At 49.8% G+C, this 24,550-nt stretch overlaps 1 protein-coding gene across 5 annotated transcripts; it reads left to right on the plus strand.

The window, feature by feature from the left end:
• The first annotated feature begins 1,738 nt into the window (after positions 1-1,738).
• On the plus strand, positions 1,739-23,645 carry ASB13 (ankyrin repeat and SOCS box containing 13). Of its 5 annotated transcripts, none has more exons than XM_034764133.1 (7): positions 1,741-1,948; positions 4,075-4,262; positions 5,120-5,270; positions 6,493-6,627; positions 8,186-8,377; positions 10,648-10,785; positions 23,283-23,643. In XM_034764133.1, exons 1-6 carry the CDS (start codon positions 1,906-1,908, stop codon positions 10,773-10,775), a joined length of 837 nt encoding a protein of 278 aa, XP_034620024.1. In that variant the 5' UTR covers positions 1,741-1,905; the 3' UTR covers positions 10,776-10,785; positions 23,283-23,643. The 5 variants fall into 5 exon arrangements, with proteins under 5 accessions (XP_034620049.1, XP_034620024.1, XP_034620017.1 ...); XM_034764126.1 differs by lacking the exon at positions 23,283-23,643 and adding an exon at positions 20,727-20,869; XM_034764139.1 differs by lacking the exon at positions 23,283-23,643 and adding an exon at positions 15,369-16,059.
• The last annotated feature ends 905 nt before the right edge of the window (positions 23,646-24,550 follow it).

Genomic DNA, 24,550 nt, shown 5'->3' on the forward strand with positions numbered 1-24,550 from the left:
ACTTCCAGGCCCACAGGGCAAGTTGCCAGGCTGCAGGAGCCGTCCGGCTTCCTGGCTCTATGGCAGCCTGCCAGGTGGGCAGCTAGGGAGTCAGTGACCCTGAGATGTATGTTTCATTTTGGAAACATTGCAATATTCCTGCTTCTGGGAATGTTTTAGTGTTTCCAAAACAAAAGATTGCAGGACTTCAATTCTGTGAAAAATGTTGAGGTTTTGGCTTCTCATCCTGACTCAGGATGAAAATGTTTCCCAAAACTCAGTTTTTAGTCCTTTCTTTCTCAGCCAGCTCTACTCCACTGTCTGTCCACTCCGTGTTTGTATCCTGCCATCATCACCACAGCAAGCGGGGCACCTTGCAAACTGTGCAACACGCACACAGGATCCCTGTTTCTCTTTGTCCATTCCCCAAAGGGAGGGGGTGTTTTGTTTTGAGTGGTCATTGGGGGAAAGCTCGGAGGAAGCAATAGGTTTCACGTTTCTTTCTGAAAGGCTCCTCTTTTTCCTAGGGCCCTTGGGGGAAAGTTTCATCTTTTATCCTGCTGTGGATGGAAGGTGGAAACAGGTGCACCCCGACTTGCAATCTGAATTCAGACATAACACACAAACCAAGGGAATAAAAGCACAAAAGGTAAGGTGAGGTGAGGTGAGGTGATGGGTGTGTGTGTGTGGAAGAGCTAGGACAAAGTCTGCAAAAATATGGTAATGCAGCCATGTGGAAAAACCCTGCACTGGTCCCTTCCCCCTACTTTAGTCAATTTCTTTCTTTCTTTCTTTGTGTCTTTCACTTGCTGTTCTAACCCCCTTACTCCTCGCTTGAATTTTCCAGTAATTTGGGGGTGGGGATCAGTCAGGGAAGAGGAAGAGTGTTATGGGGTGGGGGATGAATTGTAATACAAGGACGACACAAAATAGCTGATAATAGTCTCTTCCTTTCCCAAGCTCGGACCCAGACCCGGATCCGAATGACAAAAAGTTAATTAAGAACATGGTCACATGACAGGGATTAGGACCCACTCAGTCCAAGTGGCTGTTACATCTGAAAAGGAGCTTTGTTATTAAGGTGGCAGTGATTTGAGTGCCTATTACCTAGTGAGAAAGAGTTTAAAAAACTATCCTCCAAACATTAGCTACCCAGGAAAGGCAGAGTCCAGGTTGCACGTCTCAAACAGGGCACCGAGACTGCCTGAACCATATCCCCATAGAGACACCAACCAACCACGGGCCTGATTTGCCATTGCCAGCCACGCAGTGTAGACATTCATACCAGTGCAAATTGAATAGCAAACAGGGAGATCTTCAAAGGTATTTAGCCATGTAACTCCCATTGGTTTCAGTGGAAATTAGGGCCCGGGGCTGTCTCTAACTCTGGGCCCAAAGCACCTTCCATGCTGGGACCCTGACTGCCGCTGGGGCTTCCAGCTGTCCCCCTAATACAAATCACTGATCATGACCATAACTAAAAAGAACCCAGGAGTCCTGGCTTCCCGCTCTGTGCTGCAGGCGCGGGTGAGTGAGTGTTTTGGATTGGTTCCCAGCAGGGATCTGTGCCATGCCGCCACTGCAGGGTGCATTACTCCGGAAAGCAGCCGCAGGGAGGTTTGCAGCTCGGCCCGGGGCCGGCGTGGCCAGCTGGTCTCAGCGATAACAACACCGCATCCCGTGCAAAGCGCCTGGACAGCGACACAAAACTACAAGTCCCAGAGGCCTTTGCGGCGGCCCTTTGGCCCCTCCCTCGGGTCTGACGCAGGCAGGCTGGGCAGAGAGGTCAGCGAAGCCCCCCAACGCTGGAGCCGCACGCGCGGTGGTCGGGGTCCGGGTCCGCGAGCGGGGGGGAAATCAGCCCCCGCCCCTCAGTGAGCAGGGGCTGCTGGGACTTGTAGTTCGGGGCAGGGCCAGCCGCGGGCCATGGAAGGGTCGCTGGCCAGCGGCTCCAGGCTGGGGGAGATTGGTGAGTGAGTCCTGTTCCCAGTGAGGGGGGAGATTTTGGGGGGGGAGCTGTACTCCCAGTGGAGGGGAAAAGGGTGATTTGGGGGCAGGGGGGCTTGTTCCCAAGGATAATGGGGGGAGCAATGGGGGGGCTCCTGTTTCCATTGGGGGGGTGGTCCCTGCTATCCAGGAGTGGGGGTGCCTGATTCTGGGGAGGAAGGGGGGAGTGATTTGGGGAGGCCCTGCTCCCTGGGGAAGGAGGGAGAGGAGCCATTGGGGGCCGGGGCTTTGCCCCCTAGAGAGGGCCGGGGTGTCTAGGGAGGAATTTGTGGTGCCCCAAGTAGACGTGTGGGGGTAGGGGGGAGAGCTCCTTCCCCCATGACACGACCTCCTGCAAGACAGGGCTATTCGGAGCAGAATAAAGGACATTGTACGCCCAGGTGCTGCTGCATATGTCACACGCTGCAGGTGGATGGTATGCACCTGCTCCGGGGTGCGATGGCAGGAGTCGTGGGACAGGTGCAGCACTCTGCAGGGACTTGGGTGTGTAGGCAGCAGATCGGGTGCCGATGGAGTCAGATAGAGCGGCTGCATTGCACCATTCGGAGCGTCAGCGCTGCCGTGTAGTCGTGCACGTAAGACGACAGTGTGCAGGATTGGTTTTCCAGGAGCTGAACGGTCTGATCTGTGCCACAAGAATAATCGCCTTTAAACACAGGCAGCTTGCTTGTCTTCCTTGCCTCCCGAACGGCCCATCTCCCCACTTTCTCACCTCCAGTCCTGCTGCTAGCAAGAGAGGACCGCTCATTAGCAAACAGCCTGCCCTCTCCTGGGCCAGAATCCCTTCTCCCTTACAGTGATGTACATCGGGATTAATGCCATGAAACACAAAATATCTTTGCTCCAAGTGGGGGTGAGGAAATGGAGGTCCCAAAAGACTACAGCGTATAAGTGTGCTGTGAAAACACCAACCCTTAATAACAGAACAGAAGAACCAAGGACTGGGGCAAAGATGCACACAAGGTGCAAATGCATCACTTTGCTGCTTTTTGCATCACTTTGCTCCTTTTTGCTGCAATGTTCAGGACTTTGCAGCTTTGCATTTAGCAGAGGTGCTTCAATCCAGTAGCAGCTACAGCCGGAAATTTTTACAGGGAGGGGGTCCAGCCTTTTCCGTGACGTGGGCACCTCCACGGGCAACATGCAGACCAGACAACATCTGTGCGGCACGTCCTCACGTGTATGCGCTGTGCAAGGTCAGGCTGTGCGGTGGGTGCCGTTTTGTGGCCTGCAGAGGTGCCGTGCAACTGTATTTGCGGCCCATGTCCCTGAAAAGGTTGGAGCAGCCTGATACACATTCATTAGAACCCCCTGCAAGGCAGGCTTGCCACTTATCTCACCTTAAATCTCTTCCACCTGCCTGCCCACCCCCGGCACCATGGAGTGGTTGCTTCTCAGGGGCTGTGTGGAAGGACATTCCAGCATGGGGCTGATAGAATGGCCTGTCTGTTGGTGCCCTGGTAGTGGCCTTTATGCACACAGCTCCATGCAGGTTATTTCTGCCCTTAGCAGCCGTAATCTGTGGAGGGGCCATATTATGTGACGATCCTTGGAGATGAGCAAGACTTGCATGAAAACACAGCAGCAACTGATTGAAGACAAAATTCAAATGAATGCTACTGGCTTGTTTTGCGAGGATTCGGGGGGGTGTCGTCCCTGTTTGCATGTAGGCAGAATGCGTCCTGTTAAAAGGCATCACATCTAGATTGAAAGAGCCCAAGGCTGTTCTGCGTTTGTCACTCACTCTGTAAGCAAAATATACTTACGCGGAGACAGTGCCGCCTTTGTTTCATGCAGCAACTGTTTTAATAACAGCAGTACTGTGTCATCAGAGAGCACGTTCACACAAGGATTGCAACACGTTTGACAAATAGGAATGAAACCCCCCAGGATTCCAGCTTTTATACATGGGGTCCCGGTAGCACACAGAAGTGAAAGTGACTTACCCAGGTCTACACACTGAGTCATTAGCAGAGGTGGGACCAAAACCCCAAACTCTTAGTTTCCTAGTCAAGCCACTAGCCCATGCTCGTGCCTCTCCCAGTAAAGTGCGTTGTCTCCAGCTCACAGTCTCTCCTTTCTCCCCAGGCTTCTGGGCTGAGAGGACGCCTGTTCACGAAGCGGCCAGGAGGGGAGAGATCCTGCAGCTGCAGGAGCTGATAGCGAATGGTGCCTGCGTAAACCTGGTCACCTACGACTCTATCACCCCCTTGCATGAGGCGAGCCTGCGAGGTCAGACGCAGTGTGTGAAGCTCTTACTTGCAGCAGGGGCCCAGGTTTGTGATAAATTTGAGTGTCCCCTCCTCCTCCCTCTCCCCCCTAGCCTTTTGCTCTTGATTACCCTTCTAATGGGGAAGTATATAGTGCTACAAATCCAATGAAATAAGTGACATCATGTCTCCCGAAAAGAATAATTTTTTAGCTGCACCGTCCTTGCTATGGGCCAAGCCTTTGCTGAAATCAGTGGGACGTGAGGTGCTTATAGAGTCACGGGAGCGTCTTGCCCTTCTGGATCAGTGCACGTCAGCCGTGCTATCCAAAGTGATCACTCAGGCCTGGTCTACACTGGGGGGAGGAGGGGGAATCGATCTAAGATACGCAACTTCAGTTACGAGAATAGCGTAGCTGAAGTCGACGTATCTTAGATCGAATTAAAACCACTTACGTCGCGTCCTCACAGCGCTGGATCGACAGCCGCCGCTCCCCCATCGACTTTGCTTCCGCCTCTCGCCGAGCCAGTCGACGGGAGAGCGATCGGGGATTGATTTATCGTGTCTACACTACACGTGATAAATCGATCCCCGATAGATCAATCGCTACCCACCGATCCGGTGGGTAGTGTAGACGTACCCTAAGCGGTCTAGGGAGCAGCAGGAAAAGCAACTGGAGTGGATTCTCTGGCAGGTTTTGTATTTTATTGCTACGTTCCCTTTAATACTTCCCTTAGCTCTGTTCTGGGAACAAAAGACTTGGTTAACCTTAGAGCGACGGGACCATACTCAAGCTAGGTTGGTGACAATATCCACCGGCTGGTTCCTGCCTTCTGCAGGGTTAGAGAGTGTGTGTTAAAGACCTAGGTAAGAGAGCACTGGCATACAGCTGCCCGAGTCAATACTATCTTTCTGCCTTCTAGGTGGATGCCAGGAACATAGATGGCAGCACTCCGCTCTGTGACGCTTGTGCTTCGGGCAGTATTGAATGTGTGAGAGTGCTCCTGTCCCATGGAGCGAAGGTGAATCCTCCGCTCTACACGGCATCCCCTCTCCATGAAGCCTGCATGAATGGTGAGCCCTCGAGATCCTACGTGTATATTCATCGGGCACTCACACCCATGGCAGCTGCAACAGCTGGAAAGCATCTCCTGTCGTCTCTTTTTGTTAAGATTAGTTGTGTGGTGTTAAGGCCCATTGTGTCAGCAGAGATCCCGCTGAAGTCCGAATGAAAAACTTTGCAGGACTGGGCAAATAAAGACATTGTAGGTGTGAGGCAGTTGGACACCGTGTGAACGACACAATAGAAAATCTTAGCTAGGTAGGACAACAACTTCCATTATTTGTTAATGTAGCCCGGGAGGAGACCCTCCCTATGTTGGGCCCACCCCATGGCCTCTCTGTTTGTTACACTCCCATCAAAATCAGATTTGAGTCACGGGAAGGTTGATCTTCCGGTGAAGGTGCTGGACTGGAACTCAAGACCAGCGACCAGTTCCCAGATCTGGCATAGACTCCCCGGGTGACCTTGGCCAAGTCTCTTATTTCCTCTGTGCCTCACTTTCCCCCTCTGTACATTGGGTATGATAACACTTCCTTCAACCACCCTTTGCCTGTCCTGTGAGATGGTCTGATGTTAGAGGCAGGGGTTGTCTCCCACTGTGAGGTCAGTGGGAGCTTTCAGGTGCTTAGGATTTTTGAAAGCCTGGTGGGTGCTTAAATAGATAATGTTAGGCTCCGAATTTTTGAAATCCTTGGCATGAGCACTCTTACGAACATTCAGCCCGGTTAGATGACTCAGTCCATCCCCCTTGGAGCATATTCTGCCAAAGTTTAGTCCAGTCTAGCTTCACAGGACTCAGGCAACGGAGCTTCCACCTCTTCCTATGGATGACCGTGCCACTGCCCAATAGATTTAGCCCAACGGGGGAAAAATACACCCAAGCCTTTGTACTTTGCACTTAATGTCCCAAATGCTAATGACACTCTTAGGGTAGGTCTACGCAGCATGGGCTAGCCTACCCGGGTTAGCTAGATCCAACCAGCGTGGATAACAGCACCAGTGAAGACAGCGTAACATGGGCTTCAGCCCAGGTAGTAAAAGCTTGGTGTAGACCCTGGGTACATCCTTGGGTCACAATCCAGCTGTGATGATGCCTGCACTGCGGTGTCTTCAGTGCTATTGTTACTGTACTAGCTGGATTCAAGCTAGCTTCTGAGGCCAAGCTGGTACAAAGCACGTGGAAGTTCCCCTCAAAGCCAGGCTGTTTCTCACTGATCGGTTCTCTTTTCAAAGGGAGTTCGGAGTGCGTGCAGCTCCTGATAGATGTCGGGGCGAACCTGGAGGCCCACGATTGCCACTTCGGAACCCCTCTGCACGTAGCCTGTGCCCGAGAGCATCTGGATTGTGTGAAGTTACTGCTCAATGCCGGTACGGCACCCGGAGGTGTTGGTTTCGGCGTATGCAGTACCTAGTGGCAGTGTTTGTGCAATGCTCACCTCTTGTATCTGTTTTTGGGCTCAGAAGAGAAGTGTTTAGAAGTTTATTAATTCACGGAGCCATTGAAATGGACATGATTATGGATATCTCTGTCCTCAGAGTGTCTGCCAGACAAGAATAAATATATACACAAGGGCTTTTCTTCTGGGCAAAGCAATGCACCTAGTTAGCCATTTTCGGAAGGCTTGCAGCGTAAGCAAATTAATATCCATGTCATAAACTCTCCTGTTTAGTTCAGTGGCATTTAGCTGTTCCTATTCTGTTAATAACCAAACCATTCCAGCCTCCTAGAATAATGTTTCAACTCACTCTTAATAATGACGTTGGATCAATATTGGTAGATTTTTTTTTTTAAGGTTGGAGATAGAGGAGAGCTGGAAAGAGAGACATATCGGGGTTTGATGTACAACAAAACATGAGGTCTCTGCTGTGATTTGATTGGAGTTACACCAGAGATGGATTCGGCCAGGGGATATTCAAGTAACATTGTATGTTCCACGTTTCACATCCAGGTTCCCCGGCCGTAGGAACCAGTGCTAATTCTGAACCAAATCACCAGAGCCAAACACCTCCGAACTTTGTTGATATTGGGATATGGATTCGGACTTTTGTGTCTTGGGTCCATCCTTGTCAGGAAGTCATGTGACTCACAGTATCCACCTATCAGTTCAATGGAAAGGGTAATAGGAAGAGGTGGGGGAGTGAGGACACCCTCGGGCTTGAGTTTATCTATTCACACTTTCTTAGCAGAAATGAGAATGAACAAGACTTGGTCCATGGTTGATGGATGCTGAAGGGCACCTAGATCTCCATATCTCAAAATCCCAGCATAACGAGATGTTTCTGTCAAAATGACCAGCACTTAAATAGCTAACAACGTTGACATCAGTAAGTTTAGGATTGAACAACCCACTGAGCAGAACTGGGCAGTTCCTAGCGTGTTTCAGACTGTGTAGATTCAGTGGGATGCATAGGTTACATTCAGAAGCTTATTTTCATAGCTATATCAGCTAAAAATCTCTCTGTAAGGAAAACATATGCCTGCAAAAATACATGGCGTGCTAGCTCTGACTACTGGCTCAAGCCCATTCTATACTTAAAACATAGATCAAAATAGCTACAGTGCTCAGGGGTGTGAAAAATCCATGTCGCTGAGTGCCGTAGCTATCTGACCTAACCCCCCGTGTAGACTCAGCGAGGTTGACAGACCTACCATCACTTGGGGAGATGGAATTCCTATAGCGATGGAAAAATCCTTTCTGTCACCATAGGGTGCGTCTACACTGCAGGGTTATGCCAATGTAGCTTTGGCGCCATAGCTGTGCCGCTATAGTGTAGACAATCCCTCGGTCTTTCAACTGATTGGTGGAACTTCATTTAGAGGCTTCACAGCAACTGAGTGGTAATTTTCTCAGGTAAGAGATGACTTAACCAGAGTAACGGCGGCTACATCGGGGCCTTCCTAAACTCATTTTGTTTATGCTCCCAGGGGCAAATGTGAATGCAGCTAAACTTCACGAGACAGCCCTTCACCACGCAGCCAAAGTGAAAAATGCGGATCTGGTAGAGATGCTGGTTGAGTTTGGAGGAAACATTTATGCCCAGGACAACCGAGGGAAGAAACCATCCGACTACACGTGTAGGAGCAGCCAGACTGCTCAGTGCTTGGAGTACTATGAAAGTAAGTGGGTCTCGGTCCCATCTCCCGCAGCCATGCTAGAACTCATTTCCTCTTCAGCAGGCTGGGTCGGCATCATGGTCCTTTCCGGCCTGAAAATCTGTGCATCTTGTGGCTGCCATTTTCTCCCCATCTCATAATCTGCTTGTTCCTCATGGAACTGGAAAAAGTTCAGAAAAGGGCAACAAAAATGATTGGGGGTATGGAACAGTTTCCATATGAGGAGAGATTAATAAGACTGGGACTTTTCAGCTTGGAAAAGAGACGACTAAGGGGGGATATTATAGAGGCCTATAAAATCATGACTGGTGTGGAGAAAGTAAATAAGGAAGTGTCATTTACTCCTTCTCATAACACAAGAACTAGGAGTCACCCAATGAAATTAATAGGCAGCAGGCTTAAAACAAACAAAAGGAAGTATTTTTTCACATAACGCACAGTCAACCTGTGGAACTCCTTGCCAGAGGATGTTGTGAAGGCTAAGATTATAATAGGGTTAAAAAAAGAACTAAATAAGTTCATGGAGGATAGGTCCATCAATGGCTATTAGCCAGGATGGGCAGGGATGGTGTCCCTAGCCTCTGTTTGTCAGAAGCTGGGAAGAGCGACAGGGGATGGATCATTTGATGATTACCGGTTCTGTTCATTCCCTCTGAAGCACCTGGCACTGGCCTCTGTCGGAAGACAGGATTCTGGGCTAGATGGACCTTTGCTCTGACCCAGTATGGCTGTTCTTATGTTCTTATTCTGTTCTCCTGTGTAACAGTCTTTCCTCTAGCTGGGAGACAAGGTGGGTGAGGTAATATCTTTTATTAGTAATATCTTCCATCGGTGGAAGGGAGGCGCTTTTGAGCTTTGCTTAACTCTTCCTCTGCCTGTGAAGCTAATGCGTTCCTTTGGCGCTCAGCTCGCACTGAGCGGGGCAGCTCACGCCTCTTCATTGCTGTGTCCGTCACGTGTCAATTCCGTGACCCCTCTGGACCAGGAGTCTGGTGACCCGTCCCAAATGCTGAGTCTCTGCATGGGAACCCGGTGCTGTCCCACATCGAGCTTCCTATGAGAATAGGTTAAAGAGTGTAAGAGTGTGCACCACGAAGGGCGGAAGAAGAGGAAGTGTGTGTGTTTGTTTCAATCTGAAACACACCTGGATTGGGGCCTGGGAGGCACCTCCTCTAACATAAAAAAGTAGAAGAGACCTAAATGGAAACATTATGATTTATTTAAAATCCAACATCTGATTCTTTGTTTGAATTCTCTCTCCAAGTGCAACTCTCCCATGCCCACCTTTAAAGGGAACAGATTAGCCTTTCTCTCATTAATATTATTCTCTCTCTTGCTTGCGACCCTAAGCAAGAGGGAATCAGCATTTCGCCCATCCCTAACCTTCCCACAAGATTACAAAGAAGTGGTATGGCCTGCTAGGGAGAGAGCACTTCAAGGTTCTTTCCCTGGAATCCAGTCTCAAAGAACAGGGTAAAGGTTCCTCCCACTTCTCCCAGCTGAACTGTGCCTCTGAGAGCCAGCCCCATGCAGTACTGTCATGCACTCAACAAAGAGAAGAGCCACTGGTCCAGTACCCGCACTCTGAATGATCCTGGAATGGTGCAGTAGGAAATGATGTTGTATTTTTGTGGGTGTGGCGAGCAGGAACTGCTGGCTGGGAGTGTGGGCGTGGTGGTGAGTGAGATTTGAAATTGAGCCGTTACCACCGCTTTTCCTTGCAATGCAATACCCGCCTGGAATCCTGTGAACTTTGTGGATCGCGTCGAGGCCCGGTGTAAGCGGAAACAGCCTCGTGACTTTGATGGAGCTGTGCCGGCTGACCCCTAGACTGAGTTTGGCCTCCATCCACAGGCACCGACTTTTACTGTTCCCTGGGGATGCTGTGCCCTGAGGCCCCGCCCTCACTCCGCCCCTTTTCACAGGCCCCTCCCTCACTCCACCTCCTCACCCAAGGCTCCGCCCTAACTCCGCCTCTTCCCACCCGCTTTTCCCCCAGGCTCCCTCCCACCCACTGCTCACTGGTCTCCACTTTCCCCCAAGTCCCTCCCTGAGCTGCCCCTATCAGCTGATCGGCAGCACCACCGAACAGCTGTGGCTGGTGGGTGGTGAGTGCCTGCTATTTTTTTTCCATGGGTGCTCCAGCCCCAGAGAACCCACAGAATCAGCGCCTATGCCTCCTTCGGTCTGCGAAGTGTTCTCTGCTTGGTAGAATTAAGAGCCTTCTACAGAACTGGCACAGTGATGCTGCTGATCTTTTTTTATCGTTTCAGAAACACCCCTGAGCTTGTCGCAGCTCTGCAGAGTTAGCCTGCGGAAAGCCACCGGCCAGCAAGGGCTGGCGAAGATTGCCAAGTTAAATATTCCTCTGCCATTAATGAAATACCTCTCATACAACTGACCGAAAGAAGGTGACATTGCAGGACAATCTCGTTAGACCCCACGAGATGAAGTATCTTGTCTCTTTCTCTCTCTCTCCCTCCCTCCCCCGTCCCATAAGAAGTCCCTTTAATTTAAGTTAATTGATGTAAATACCATTTCTGAGGCAGCATATCCCCCCCCATCCCATCGTGTGACTGAGAGTTTTGACAAAGACAATAATTTAGATCTTGCGTAGATCCAGGCTTTTAGCTAGTAATTAGGGCTGTCAAGTGATTAATTAAAAATTAATTGCAATTAATCACAATTAATTTGTTTAATCATGCTGTTAAACAGTAATAGAATACTATTTACTTAAAAATTTTTAGATATTTTCTACCTTTTCAAATATATTGATTTCAATTACAACACAGAATACAAAGTGTACAGTGCTCACTTTATATTTATATATATTTATATATATTTTTAATTACAAATATTTGCACTGTAAAAACAAAAGAAATAGTATATTTCAATTCACCTAATACAAGTACTGTAGTGCAATCTCTTTATCATGAAAGTCAAACTTATAAATGTAGAATTATGTACAAAAAATAACTGCATTAAAAAATAAAACATCAAACTTTAGAGCCTACAAGTCCATTCAGTCCTACTTCAGCCAATCGCTCAGACAAACAAATTTGGTTACAATTTGCAGGATATAATGCTGCCCTCTTCTTATTTACAATATCACCTGAAAGTGAGAACAGGTGTTCGCATGGCACTGTTATAGCCGGTGTTGCAAGATATTTATGTGCCAGATGCGCTAAAAATTCATATGTCCCTTCATGCTTCAACCACCATTCCAGTCCATGCTGATGACAGGTTCTGCTCGATAACAATCCAAAGAAGAGTGGGCCGACCCATGTTCATTTTCATCATCAGAGTCAGATGCCACCAGCAGAAGGTTGATTTTCTTTTTTGGTGGTTTGGGTTTTGTAGTTTCTGCATTGGAGTGTTGCTCTTTTAAGACTTCTGAAAACATGCTCCACACCTCATCCCTTCAGATTTTGGACAGTACTTCAGATTCTTAAACCTTATGTCGAGTGCTGTAGCTATTTTTAGAAATCTCACATTGGTACCTTCTTTGCGTTTTTTCAAATCTGCTGTGAAAGTGTTCTTAAAACGAACAACATGTGCTGGGTCACCATCCAAGACTGCTATAACATGAAATATATGGCAGAGTGCAGGTAAAACAGAGCAGGAGACATACAATTCTCCCCCAAGGTGTTCAGTCACACATTTAATTAAAGCATTATTTTTTTAACGAGCGTCATCAGCATGGAAGTATGTCCTCTGGAATGGTGGCCGAAGCATGAAGGGGCATCCAAATGTTTAGCATATCTGGCACGTAAATACCTTGCAACGCCGGCTACAAAAGTGCCATGTGAACACCTGTTCTCCCTTTCAGGTGACATTGTAAATAAGAAGCAGGCAACAGGATCTCCCGTAAATGTAAACAAACTTGTTTTTCTTAGCAATTGGCTGAACGAGAAGTAGGACTGAGTGGACTTGTTAGTCTGTAAAGTTTTACACTGTTTTGTTTTTGAGTGCAGTTATGTAACAAAAAAAATTCTACATTTGTAAATTACACTTTCCTGATAGAGATTGCACTACAGTACTTGTATGAGGTGAATTGAAAAATACTGTTTCTTTTTTATGGTGCAAATATTTGTAATAAAAAATAAATATGAAGTGAGCACTGTACACTTTGTATTCTGTGTTGTAACAGAAATCAATATATTTGAAAATGTAGAAAAACATCCAAAATATTTAATACATTTCAATTGGTATTCTGTTGTTTAACAGTGCAATTAATTACGATGAATTTTTTTAATCACGATTAATTTTTTTGAGTTAATCATGTGAGTTAACTGTGGTTAATCAACAGTCCTACTAGTAATCTTTTTACACTAGAGATCCTGCCAGACCGCTACCCCGATTGGCGTCTACTCTACAATGCCTTGTGTTCCTGAAGGGGTAATGGCTAATCACAAAGACAGAAGGGGATAATTATCTGGGTGCCCTAATTAGACACAAATTTCACTTTTAGGCCAGAGGCTGTCAGCAGGCCCCCCCAAGTCATGCAATGCAACCCTCCGCAAGCCTCATCCAAAGCCCATCAAAATCCCTGGGTGTCTTTCCAGTGACTTCACTGGATCAGCCCTCATGATTTTGGAGGTGCGGCCTACTGAGAGAACAACCAATCCCAGCATGCAGTGCTCCATCTTGATCTGAGCAACCAGTCTGATGGCAGCTGCAGCCATCTCAATTTGATGTAAACGTAGTTGCAGCCCACCGGTTCTGGCAGGTGACCAGTGCAGCCGCGGTGTTGGGCAATATCTGGGCACCCCGTCTGCAGGCCAAATTTTATCCTCAGAGGAGCACTTTGCACGACCACTGTACAGTCTGATAACAAATCCATTCGTGCACCAATGACCAGAGGCGCCGACTTTGAGAGGTCCTGGGGGGGGTGCTTGACCCCCAACCCCTACCCCCACTCCAACCCTTCCCCCAAGTCCCCACCCCCACCCTGCCTTTTCCCACCCTGTTCCCCCCTTCCCTCTCCAGTGCTTCCTGCACGCCGCTAAACAGCTGATCACTAGTGGGCAGGAGGTGCAGGGGGAGGAGTTGATCAGTGGGGCCCGCCAGGGGGCAGGAGCTTCTGAGGGGGGGAGGAGGAGGAGCTAGCTGCCACTGGATGATGACCACCCACTTTTTTTTTTTTCCGTGGGTGCTCCAGCCCCGGAGCATCCACGGAGTTGGTGCCTATGCAGAGACACGGATGCACCGATGAGCTCTGAATAGGGTTTTCAGATTTTTCACTCTGAGGTGGCCTCTTGTTTCAGCTGCTCCTTTAGAGGTTTGCCCTGTCACAGCTACGGGGTCTGGTCCCCTGCCTTAGAGCCGCATATTGTCAGTGTTGAATTCCTCTGTTCTTTACAAACTGTCACAGCGTCCTTTTGATATTGAATCCTTCTGGGTGAGGTTAGATTAGAAGCAGAGCTTAGTCTCCCTTAACATGTGAGATTTCACTGACCTGAAGGCAGCGGGCCACTTTAGTGGGTACCGGGGATCTAGTCTCCTTGATGCGAGTGTGGTAAGTCTTAGCACATTGAGATGAGACTAAAACCCGTCCTCTTCATGGTACTGGGGTCGTGGAACCTTCTAAGGGTGTCTAGCATGGCCTAAAACTAGATCAGTGGTCCTCAAACGCTGTCACGTGGTGGACTGCCACTTAAAATCTTATAGCTTACTGCCCCCACCCGGCCATCAACCTTAATCTTACACTTTCCCTGTTGCAACTGTAGTGCTATGCTACATGGGGGAAAATAGTCTTAGGGCAGTGTTCAGGAGATGAGATGAAAATATTTTCAGTGTAAAGGCGACCTACAAATGATTTTTTTAAACTTTGGGTTCATGCCCCCCACTTTTTTTTTTTTTCCTGCTGCATGGTATATAAAGAGAGCCTGAAGGGTTTTTCTTGTATATATAATTCTGCTTGGATTTTTACATTGGAAATATCAAGTTTGCCAGGTTTTGCTGGAGGCTTTGGGAGGTCTTAGAGAGGTGTTTTGTGGGCTCTTTTGCCTTCATTGGAGGGACAAGGGAGTTGAGTCTTTAACAAAAGCTTCCTGTATCCGAAACGTGAATTAGTCATTGGAGTTCGACAGGTGTCAAGAACACTAAATGAAAACCACTGTTTTCATCAGTCTGGCTCAAAATCCCTCCCCATCTCAGCAGCTCAGTTTTCACTCTTGTCCCATTTCACTAGTTCTCCACTCACCACAGGTCTTCCAGCTCTGACAGGACCGGAATTTCCAATATAAAAAAATCAAGCAGAAACAAACAAATCCCTTTCACGTCCTCTTTATTTTCCCCTTTGCAGGTCACCTCCAGTGGGGGTGCCACTGCTTGGTTATGTGTCTCTTCTATTTTATCTGCGCTGTTCATTTCCTCTCCTGGGCCTTCTGGGAACTTGGCCTCGGCCTCTCTCATCCTATTTGATCATAGTCGAGTGTGCGCCAAAAAAGGAGCCAATAAAGACTTATCAATAGACCCAAGCTCCTTTGCAGAACCCAGCTGGGCACAGGGCTCCAAAGGAGATCTGTCAGGGATACCCAGATGTGCACAAAACACGCTTCTTAGGGGAAGGCGGGACTGCTGCTTGTTCCAGCTTGCATGCTGCTCCACTGTGATGCAAAGCAGCTCCCTGGGCCGCCTGGAAGTGCTTTGAGAACCACTAAACTTGAGACAATCTGTAGTTGTTGACCTGTTTGTAATGGTGCTGAGTCAGGCACTCTTGGAGATGGGCTCAGGGTGATAACCATTGGTGACCTAGCTGTTTGAGATAGCATTGACCTGAAGAGGAAAGGGCTTGTACTCAGGAATCGCTAGGTGAGATTCTCTGGTCTGGGTTATGCAGAGGTCAGACTAGAGATGATCATAATAATGGTTCCTTCTGGGCTTGGAATCTATGAATCTACCTGCAGTTAGCAAGTGGCAGTAGAGCAAGCTAATTGAACCAATCCCAGGTAAACAAGAAGCTGCAGAAGATGTCTATTTTATCCCCCAGCTCAGGATGGCCCCAAAGGGGAAGTGAGATGGACTCAGAACTCCATCGTCCGTCACAATCCGGTCCCTTCGCTAACTATCCGCTAGCGAGAGCGCCTGAGCAACGACGGCACCAGGCGTAAAGAACAAGATAGAGACTGCCCGGCAGATGTCTGAGCTGGTCACCCTGACCTTGGGAGCTCTCGCTCATTGCCTGATAACTAGCCTGGCTGGCTGCATGTGATGGCAGCCTGCAATAATAATACCTAGCTCTTTATAGAGGGCTTTTCAGCAGTAGATCTCAAAGTGCTTTAGCATTATCCCCATTTTACAGATGGGGGAACTGAGGCACAGAGGGGTGAAGGGACTTGCCCGAAATCACCCTGCAGCCTAGTGGCAGGGCCGGGAACACAAGTCTTCTGCGTATTCTACTGCCATTTCAACAATGGCTGAAGTGACTCCTGATTTGTAAAGAGCTTTGGGGCGAAAGATGCAAGCGAAATGTCCACTATTAAGTCTTTTCCAAGTCTCCTTGGCTGGGTCTGTTTAGGTTACACCCGTAGCTTTAAAAACAACAAGGAGTCCGGTAGCACCTTAAAGCCCAATGGGGGAGGGCTAGTTCAGTGGTTTAAGCATTGCCCTGTTAAACCCAGCGTTGTGAGTTCAATCCTTGAGGGGGCCACTTAGGGATCTGGGGCAAAATCAGTACTTGGTCCTGCTAGTGAAGGCAGGGGGCTGGACTCAGTGACCTTTCAGGGTCCCTTCTAGTTCTAGGAGATGGGATATCTCCATTAATTATTATTTATTTGGGCATAAGTTTTCGTGGGTAAAACACCTCCCTTCCTCAGATCTGAAGAAGTGGGTTTTTTACCCACGAAAGCTTGTGCCCAAATAAATCTGTTAGTCTTTAAGGTGCCACCGGACTCCTTGTTGTTTTTGTGGACACAGACTAACACGGCCACCCCCTGATGCTTGACCCGGAGCTTTGTTTTCATGCAGGGTTTGATCATTTAACTTCCTTTGCTTTTGTTGGTGATTAGGAATGTGCAATCAAAGCGCACGTCCAGGGCAAATAAAATCAACCCCTCAAACCAGCTCTTGCTCTGTCCGTCCCTTTCAACCCGTGCCAGGGAAGGAAGAGATGAATTTGCAAATGCAGCTCAGCTTTCCACTCCTCCTCCCCACTTCTGTGCCCCACTCCCTGCTCCACCCCACCCTGCCTTGCAGAGCCGTCTTTACAGGGAGAGGCCCGAAGAAAACCCCTCCAATCCAAACACCACTTGTGCTTCGGGAAAGTCCAGCTCCAGATATGGCTCAGCTCTGTCTCTCTTTTACAATTAGCACCTCTTGAGAATCCTCCGGATTGTGTTGCTGGCTGCTGCTAGCCGGGTGTATTAGCATTGGCTTGCAGTGCAGGCATTTGATCACAGCAGCTTCCCTCTAACTATGTCAGGTTGCTCCAATGAAAACAAGGTGTTGCCTGGATTTTGTGCCTGTAAAAACCTTGCAGGACTGAGGAATTAACTGTTTGTAGCACAGCCCTGTTCTTTTTCCAGTCTTGAGGGCTTGCACAGGAAGGAGAATCGACCGCTGAATCTCATTGCTAGTTGTATTAAGACATTGAGAGCTCAGGTGGGAGAGGAGGTGTCAAATGCAAACAAGAATAATTGAAACCTTAGAATTCAGGTAAATGTGTACAAGCAGCCTCAACCAGCAAGTCCCCTTGCAGGCTTTGGGTGGTCATTGGATCGTGAAATCTGCCCTTGTCTAGAAATGCAAGACAAAGATGGAGGAACCTTTCTGAGGGAGGGGCGGTTGCTCGTGGGAGCATGACAGGGGATGGTGTTGGGGGGGGGGAACCGAGTGAAGAGACTCATGACCAGGGAAGTGTGGTTTGCACGTTCCTTCTCTATTGTAAAGAGCCAAGGTGTGTGTAGGGTGTAATATCTTCTATTGAACCAACTTCTGCGGGTGAGAGAGAGAGACGCATTCGAGCTACACGCAGCTCTTCTTCCGGTCTCTGCTGGAGTGAATAGGACCAGGCTCTTAAATAAGCGTAGGGCGAATTTCTGCCCTGAAGGGACACTGCAGTCAGTGCTAACCACTGCAGGACCGGGTGGCTGCCGGAGGATGGGGAGAGTGTGATTGGAGTGTACTTTGTTCTTAGAGGCACAGGGAGCACGAGGGCTTGGCCTGATGCACCAAACCGAGCGACTCGCCGTGCTGCAGAGGCGTGTGATTGCTGCCCTCAGCACCTGCTCTGCTGGAATAATGCTCAGCGTTCAGCGAGGGGGTGTGTGTATTGACAGAGACAAGCCAGGGCCCGATCAAAGCCGGCTGAAGTCGATGGGAATGTTGCTGGCGCTTCCAGCGGGCTTTGGAAAAACACGTGGCACATACAGCAGGGGAGACCCAGGCAAAATGGAACCTTCCCCTCTCATGGGCTGCTCCGGTAGCCCACAGCTTCTCAAAGTCTCTTCCCTCGGTTCACCCCCCCGAACACCATCCCGCATCATGCTCCCACGAGCAACCTGCCCCTCCCTCAGAAAGGTTCCTCCATCTTTGTCTTGCATTTCTAGACAAGGGCAGATTTCACGATCCAATGACCACCCAAAGCCTGCAAGGGGACTTGCTGGTTGAGGCCGCTTGTACACATTTACCTGAATTCACTTTCTAAGGTTTCAATTATTCTTGTTTGCATTTGACACCTCCTCTCCCACCTGAGCTCTCAATGTCTTACTACAACTAGCAATGAGATTCAGCGGTCAAGTCTCCTTCCTGTGCAAGCCCCAAGACTGGAAAAATAACAGGGATCGCTCAGTGGTTTGAGCATTGGCCTGCTAAACCCAGGGTTGGGAGTTCAATCCTTGAGGGGGCCACTTAGGGATCTGGGGCAAAATTAGTACTTGGTCCTGCTAGAGAAGGTCGGGGACTGGATTCAATGACCTTGCAGGGTCCCTTCCAGCTCTATGAGATAGGTATATCTCCATTAAAAGAAAAAAAGCATGAATGGATTCGGTCCTTGTGACCCCCTCTGGGAAGTATTTTCCCCATTTTAGCTGGGGAGTTGAGGCCCAATGAGATTAAGGCTCCTCAGAGGCATTTCGGCTCCTGCCTCAGTGTCAATGGGAGTTAGGTGCCTGGGCACCTTTAAGGCACAGGTTCCATGTGACGTGCCCAATGTCACAGAGTGGCTGAGGCAGGAATCGAACCTGAGCCCCAGTCTAGTGGCCTACCCGCTAGGCCGCCCTTCCTGCCTCCCAGCCCTCTAGGATGCCGAGCCTCCCAGGGGCTCGGTATTCGGGGGATCGAGGGTGCTCATCCTGTTGCAGAATTGAGCTCGCAGCCTCTTACGTGAGGGTTTCACTATAGCCTGAATTGTCTTGAAACAAGGCGGGACGCCTCCCCCCATGCCCGCCCCTATCGGTGGAGTTTGACTGTGTCTCTGCCAACGGGCTGGGCTGTAGGCTGAGCTCCCACCGGGATTTGTGGCAAATGCTCCCAGGGGAAACACGTAACCTGTCCTGTCTGTCAGGTGCCGCTTCAATGGCCCGGTTCTGGAGCTTACACCCAATGTCCTCGTCAGACCGGGCTCCGAAGCAGTAACGAGTCTGCCCCACAGCCAGACCTACTGGGCGAAGCTGATTCCCAGCGGGTGCCGGCTTTGGATCAGACGTGTGCTGAGTCGTGACCAGACATGTGCGTGCCCTTGTGTTCTTAACCCTCTGCATGCCACGGCAGGAACCAAGGCAGCATAATGCTCCCACGACAACGCCGCCTTTCCTCTGGCAGAGCTTGCTTGGCTCTGCAGCGCTGCTTCCTTTCCCCGGCCTCTCCTCCTTTCCCCCATCGCCTCTTTCACCTCCTCGCCCCCGGCGCCTCCAGATGCTCTGAAAGCTCCTCGGCTGTATAGGGCAGGAACGCTGCCAAGACTCCCCTTGCTGCCCCTCCTCCCGCCAGCCTGTCCAAAACACTCCTGCCCCCCTTCCCAAATTTCCTGTGCCCCCGGTCTGGGCCTCATGGGCCTTGTGCTCAGTAGGCCCCTGCCAGGCACACAAGCAATGAGTGTTTGCTGGGTCTGTGGCACACCTCCTCGGTGGGATTTGGGGCAGGGGGTTGTAACTTCCAGCCCAGCAGTTTGCCGATGGCCGCGGTCTCTCTGGCAAGGGTTCTCCGTCTAGCCCCCAGCCTGGGTTCAGTAAGTCGTGTGTGGCACATCTCAGGCTCTGCGTTATTATTTTGTCGCCTTGGTCTGTGGGGAATCTCCCATCCCTCACTGCCCCATGTCACCGAGTGATAATCAAACAGAATCAACCCACGTTAACCAAAGCTAGCTCTCCGGACCAGCTCAGCAGCCATTTCCAAAGCCTCGGCTAATTGGTTCCAGGGCGCCGTCTGTCCTGTGGATTGTCCCCTTGCTCAAGGAGCTTTTATTTTTCCGGCGTTCACTCTTAACTCAATCCAGCTGGCAAAGCTTTTCTTTCTGAGTGTGTCCTGACATTTGCTGCTTTATCCCTTAAGCCAGTCTTCCAGTGAAAGAAGTGTAGCTGTACCCTGACTGGGCTGGGTTATACGCCTCCTACGAGCTGCTGGGACCTGCTTTATAGCGGTGATGCATGCTCCTGAAACGTCCTGGCTGTTCATAGGTGAGCAATTTGTGCAGTATCCCATCGCACTCTTCCAACTTGTCCAAAGTTTCCCTTCTCTTTGGGGTGCTCATGTACACAGAGTGGCCATTGCGTCTGAAACATGTTGCTACAACTCTGGCGCTGTATCCTGTAGGAGAGGAAATCTTTACCTTTGCCACTGGCTTGCTGGGCGAGCTCGGGCTGGTTATTTCACTGCTCAGTGCCTCAGTTTCCCCAGCTGAGAAAGGATGTTATGATGCAGTGGGGGAGGTCCAGGTTGGATATTAGGAAACACTGTTTCACTAGGAGGGTGGTGAAGCACTGGAATGGGTTACCTAGGGAGGTGGTGGAGTCTCCTTCCTTGGAGGTTTTTAAGGCCCGGCTTGACAAAGCCCTGGCTGGGGTGATTTAGTTGGGAATTGGTCCTGCTTTGAGCAGGGGGTTGGACTAGATGACCTCCTGAGGTCCCTTCCAACCCTGATATTCTATGATTCTATGATTCTGTGCCTTGTTACTGCAGTGGCACTGACTTACTTTGTAAAGGGCTTTGAGATCTATGCAGAAAAGCACTGTGTAAGAGCTAGGTATTATCATGCAAAGTCAAGAAAGCTGGAGAATGGAGACTGATGGTATCTAGCCAACATGAGGGTGAGGCGCCTGGGTGTACCAGGCCTCTCCCTCGGTGGGTTAAAATCAATAACACTTCCATGGATGCTTTTAACTGTTTGCGTTTTGGACCTGATTTGTTTCAGTCAAATACACAAAATAATGAAGAAAAAGGGCCACCTGGACAAACGTTGCTAGCTCCAGGCTGAGCAATCTCCGTTGAAGAAAGCCTTTCAAGTTTTCCAGATATGTATGTAATAAAACATCCTCTGATGTCAGTGCCGAAGAAGAAGGTGTGATGTGTTTTTCAGTAGAAAAGCAAGAACTGAATTCATGAGCTGCACGTTCAGGCGATGCGTGCATGGAGAGACATACGTTAGTCTGGGCAAGCTGCCAGAGGAAAATATATAGCAAAGCTACTCCCAGCTGGCTAGACATGTAGCTTTAGATGTATCTTGCTGTAATAGAACGGGGTCTAAACTAAACAACTGGACCCAAACCCTCCCAAAAACTTTGGGGAAGTTTGGACACAGTTCTCGAGGCTAGGAGCAACCTCTGCTCACAGCGAATAGGGCTTACTACACGTGAGTCCCGTTGAGGTTGATGCATGAGAGTCAGTTTTTCTCAGTATGAGGTGGGATGGTTGAATATGATCCTGAGGTTGGACCTAGTTTTTGTATTAAATAAACATCTGGAAAGGTGGGTTTTTTAAAAGCTGCTGCCAGGTTTTGTAGACATCAGAGTGGGAAAAACGTGTGGTTCTCCAAGGCCCCGGTGTCCTGTTTCCAAAGTCCTTACGGGTGCTTTATTATAGGAACAAAGAGAGTCTGCAGACTGTGGCGCGAGGTTATGACGGGGGAGAGCTGGAACAGTTCCTGGACCGCTCCCCTAAGTGCTGCTGCGTTCTACAGCTGCCTGCCCTCTTAGTGCCAAGGCCACCCCTCTAGCAACACGGAGACAGACCCAGACACGGCTACTGAAACAATCGATTGGGGGGCTTGGGCTCTGCAGTTTTAACTCTTAGCAGAAAAGCCTGTGTGTGTGCGCACGTGTGTGCGCGCGTGTATGTGTGTACATGCCTGTGTGTGTGTGTGTGTGCAGCACATGTGCCTGCATGTGTGTGGGTGCATTCATGTGTGCATGTATATGCGTGTGTGCATGAATGTGTGCATGTGTATGTATGTGTGAGTGTGTGCATGTAAGTGTGTGCATGGGTATGAGTGTGTGCATGCACATGTGTGTGCGCATGTATATGCGTGTGCGCATGAGTGTGTGCGTGCATTCATATGCATGAGTGTGTGCATGGGTATGTGTATATGAGTGTGTGCATGGGTGTGTTTGTGCATATGAGTGAGTGAATGCATGTGCATGTGGGTGTGTGTGTGTGTGCGTATGAGTGAATGTGTGTGTGTGTACAAGTGTGTGCATGTGCGTCTGTGAGTGTGTCTGCATGCATAGGCTTGTGTGTGTGTTGAGGGATCAGGAGGAAAATTCAGCCTAGGCTGGCTGGTCCCTATCGCCAGCCCCCTGCCGCTCTTCCTCCTCTCTCTCTCCCCTCAGGACCCTCCATCTCCTAGTTCCTAAGTCTTCCTCCCCTTATGATCGGGCTCTGGCCCCTGGCCTACAATCCTGCCCGCACTCACTCCTGCCCCACACCCCTCCGGAACAGGAGATAGAAGCCCCAGAGGGAATGAACAGATCAGGTAATCATCAAGTGATCCATCCCCTGTTGTCCATTCCCAGCTTCTGGCAAACAGAGGCTAGAGACACCATCCCTGCCCATCCTGGCTAATAACCGTTGACGGAGCTATCCTCCATGAATTTATCTAGTTCTTTTTTGAACCCTGTTATAGTCTTGGCCTTCACAACATCCTCTGGCAAGGAGTTCCACAGGTTGACTGTGTGTTGTGTGAAAAAAATACTTCCTTTAGTTTGTTTTAAACCTGCTGCCTATTAATTTCATTGGGTGACTCCTAGTTCTTGTGTTATGGTTCAGGGCTCAGCAGCCCTGGGGGTGGCTTCTGATTCAGAAGGGACCTTGAGAAGTCATCAAGTCCATCCCCCTGCGCTGCGGCAGATCCAAATAACCCTAGCCACCCCTGACAGGTGCTTGTCCAGCCTGTTCTTAAAAATCTCCCGTGATGGGGATTCCACAATCTCCCTTGGAAGCCTGTTCCAGAGCTTAACTACCCTTATAGTTAGGAAGTTTTCCCTAATATCTAACCTAAATTGCCCTTGCTGCAGATTAAGCCCATTAGGAGCTTGCCCTTATGTCTTATATTCCTAAAATCTCATGCTTCAGGGCTTCAGCCAGACACCTGTAGACGTCAGGAAGGGAACTTTCTCCTCACAATGTGGTCTGGCTTTTGCGAGGAGAACATTTTCTCCTCATAGTGTATTCGGGCTTTTATTGTTCTTCTTCTGAACCAACAGAGATGGCCATGGCTGGAGAGGAGACCCTAGACATGGTGGGCCGGCGCTCTGAGTTAGTACCAAGCATTCTCTTTCTCAGGTGTCTGGCTGATGGGTCCTACTCATGTGCTCATGGTCTAACCGATCATTGTATTCAGGGTCAGGAAAGAATTTTCCCCCGAGTCAGATTGGCTGGGACCTTGGGAGGAGAGGGGGGAGTTTACTTTCCTCTGCAGCATGGGCTGCGGGTCACTTGTGTATCTCATTTAATCAATTCCCTGCCATTGCAGGGCCCTCTGGCGTCGGTGCACCTTGGTACTGCCTGTTCGCTGCCTGTGGCACAGAATAGCTCTGTCCTTAAAGGCAGGGGCAGAAGAATTGCAGGGATGGGGCAGCGGTCCATATTGAAATCCAAGCACCCCAGCACCAGATGGAGATACGGAGCCTGTATGCCTCTGGAGCCCCAACACTTTCTACCCATGACATATTCTGCACCAAACGGCGCATTCCTCAGACCTGCGCCCCCTGTTCATTGCTGCCACACTGAGGGTGACAGACTGTGTCGAGGAAGCCATAATCAGTGCAGCCTTGTGAACTTGTGAAGGGCCGGGGTGTGGCAAGACTGAAAGAGCAACATTTGCTGCTTTGGTTTATTAAAAAATATGTGAGACAGGAAAGAAGCAGCTGTTTCTCCTTCTTGTCTTTGCATGGGGCGCATGAGGTGTCCGGGCAGCGGGGAGTGGAGGGGTCAGGGTGTCAGGGATAGGAAGGGCAGGGGTGGATGCTCTGCATGAGGAGTGGGGGAGATCGGGGTGTTAGGGATAGGAGACAGAGAGGGTGGGTGCTTTGCTTGGGGAGTGGGGGAGTTGGGGTGTCAGGGATGGGGGGCTAGGGGTAGGTGCACTGCCTGGGGCACTATAGACACTTGGCTGGGGCAGACAGGGGCAGCTGGCTCCAGGCTGGGAAGGGGAGGTCTCGGCGGTTCATGTCTCTGTCGCTGAGGGTAGCTGCTCCTGGCCCCAACCTGATCCCCTGCTCCCGCCCACCCTCAGTTTCTGCCTGCTCCTGGGTCAAGAGTGGCCACTCTAGCCCCAGCATGTCCTGTTGTCACCCAAGAACGAAGCATCGGAGTGAATACATGGATCAGTTCCCGCACTATTTCCCTTATGGGGAGGCCGAGCCCCATCCCCTGTCCCGGTCCTGCGACCGCTGCTCTGAGGGCTGTAATGCCTTGGTCCAATCAGGCTTGTCTGAGCTCTGCATTAGTCCCATTTCGAACAGTCCTACATTAAGGTGAACGAGGACCTTTCAGTGTGCACCGGCATGGTCCATGCGGGCCAGTGAGCATGTGACGCCCTTGTGCATGCTAGAATTGACACTCCCTAGTGCAGCCTCATGCACAGTGTAGACAAGCCCTAATTCTGGTTGTTGGGGTGGGTGAGAGGTGCTGCGTAGCGGTGGTGGCTGGTGAGATACAGAAGGTCAGATTAGCTGATCTAATGGTCCCTTCTGGCCTTAGACTCCATGCCCAGGGAGCCCAGCCTGTCCAGGAGAATGA

Source organism: Trachemys scripta, chromosome 1 (genome assembly GCF_013100865.1).
Source record: "Trachemys scripta elegans isolate TJP31775 chromosome 1, CAS_Tse_1.0, whole genome shotgun sequence".
In the NCBI taxonomy this organism is placed as follows: domain Eukaryota; kingdom Metazoa; phylum Chordata; order Testudines; family Emydidae; genus Trachemys; species Trachemys scripta.

Bases quoted from the DNA above. Each gene is read 5' to 3' on its own strand.
- ASB13 (XM_034764133.1), top strand. From the start codon at position 1,906: ATGGAAGGGTCGCTGGCCAGCGGCTCCAGGCTGGGGGAGATTG. The intron at 1,949-4,074 runs GTGAGTGAGTCC...CTTTCTCCCCAG, and splicing joins CTCCAGGCTGGGGGAGATTG to GCTTCTGGGCTGAGAGGACG. The intron at 6,628-8,185 runs GTACGGCACCCG...TTATGCTCCCAG, and splicing joins GAAGTTACTGCTCAATGCCG to GGGCAAATGTGAATGCAGCT.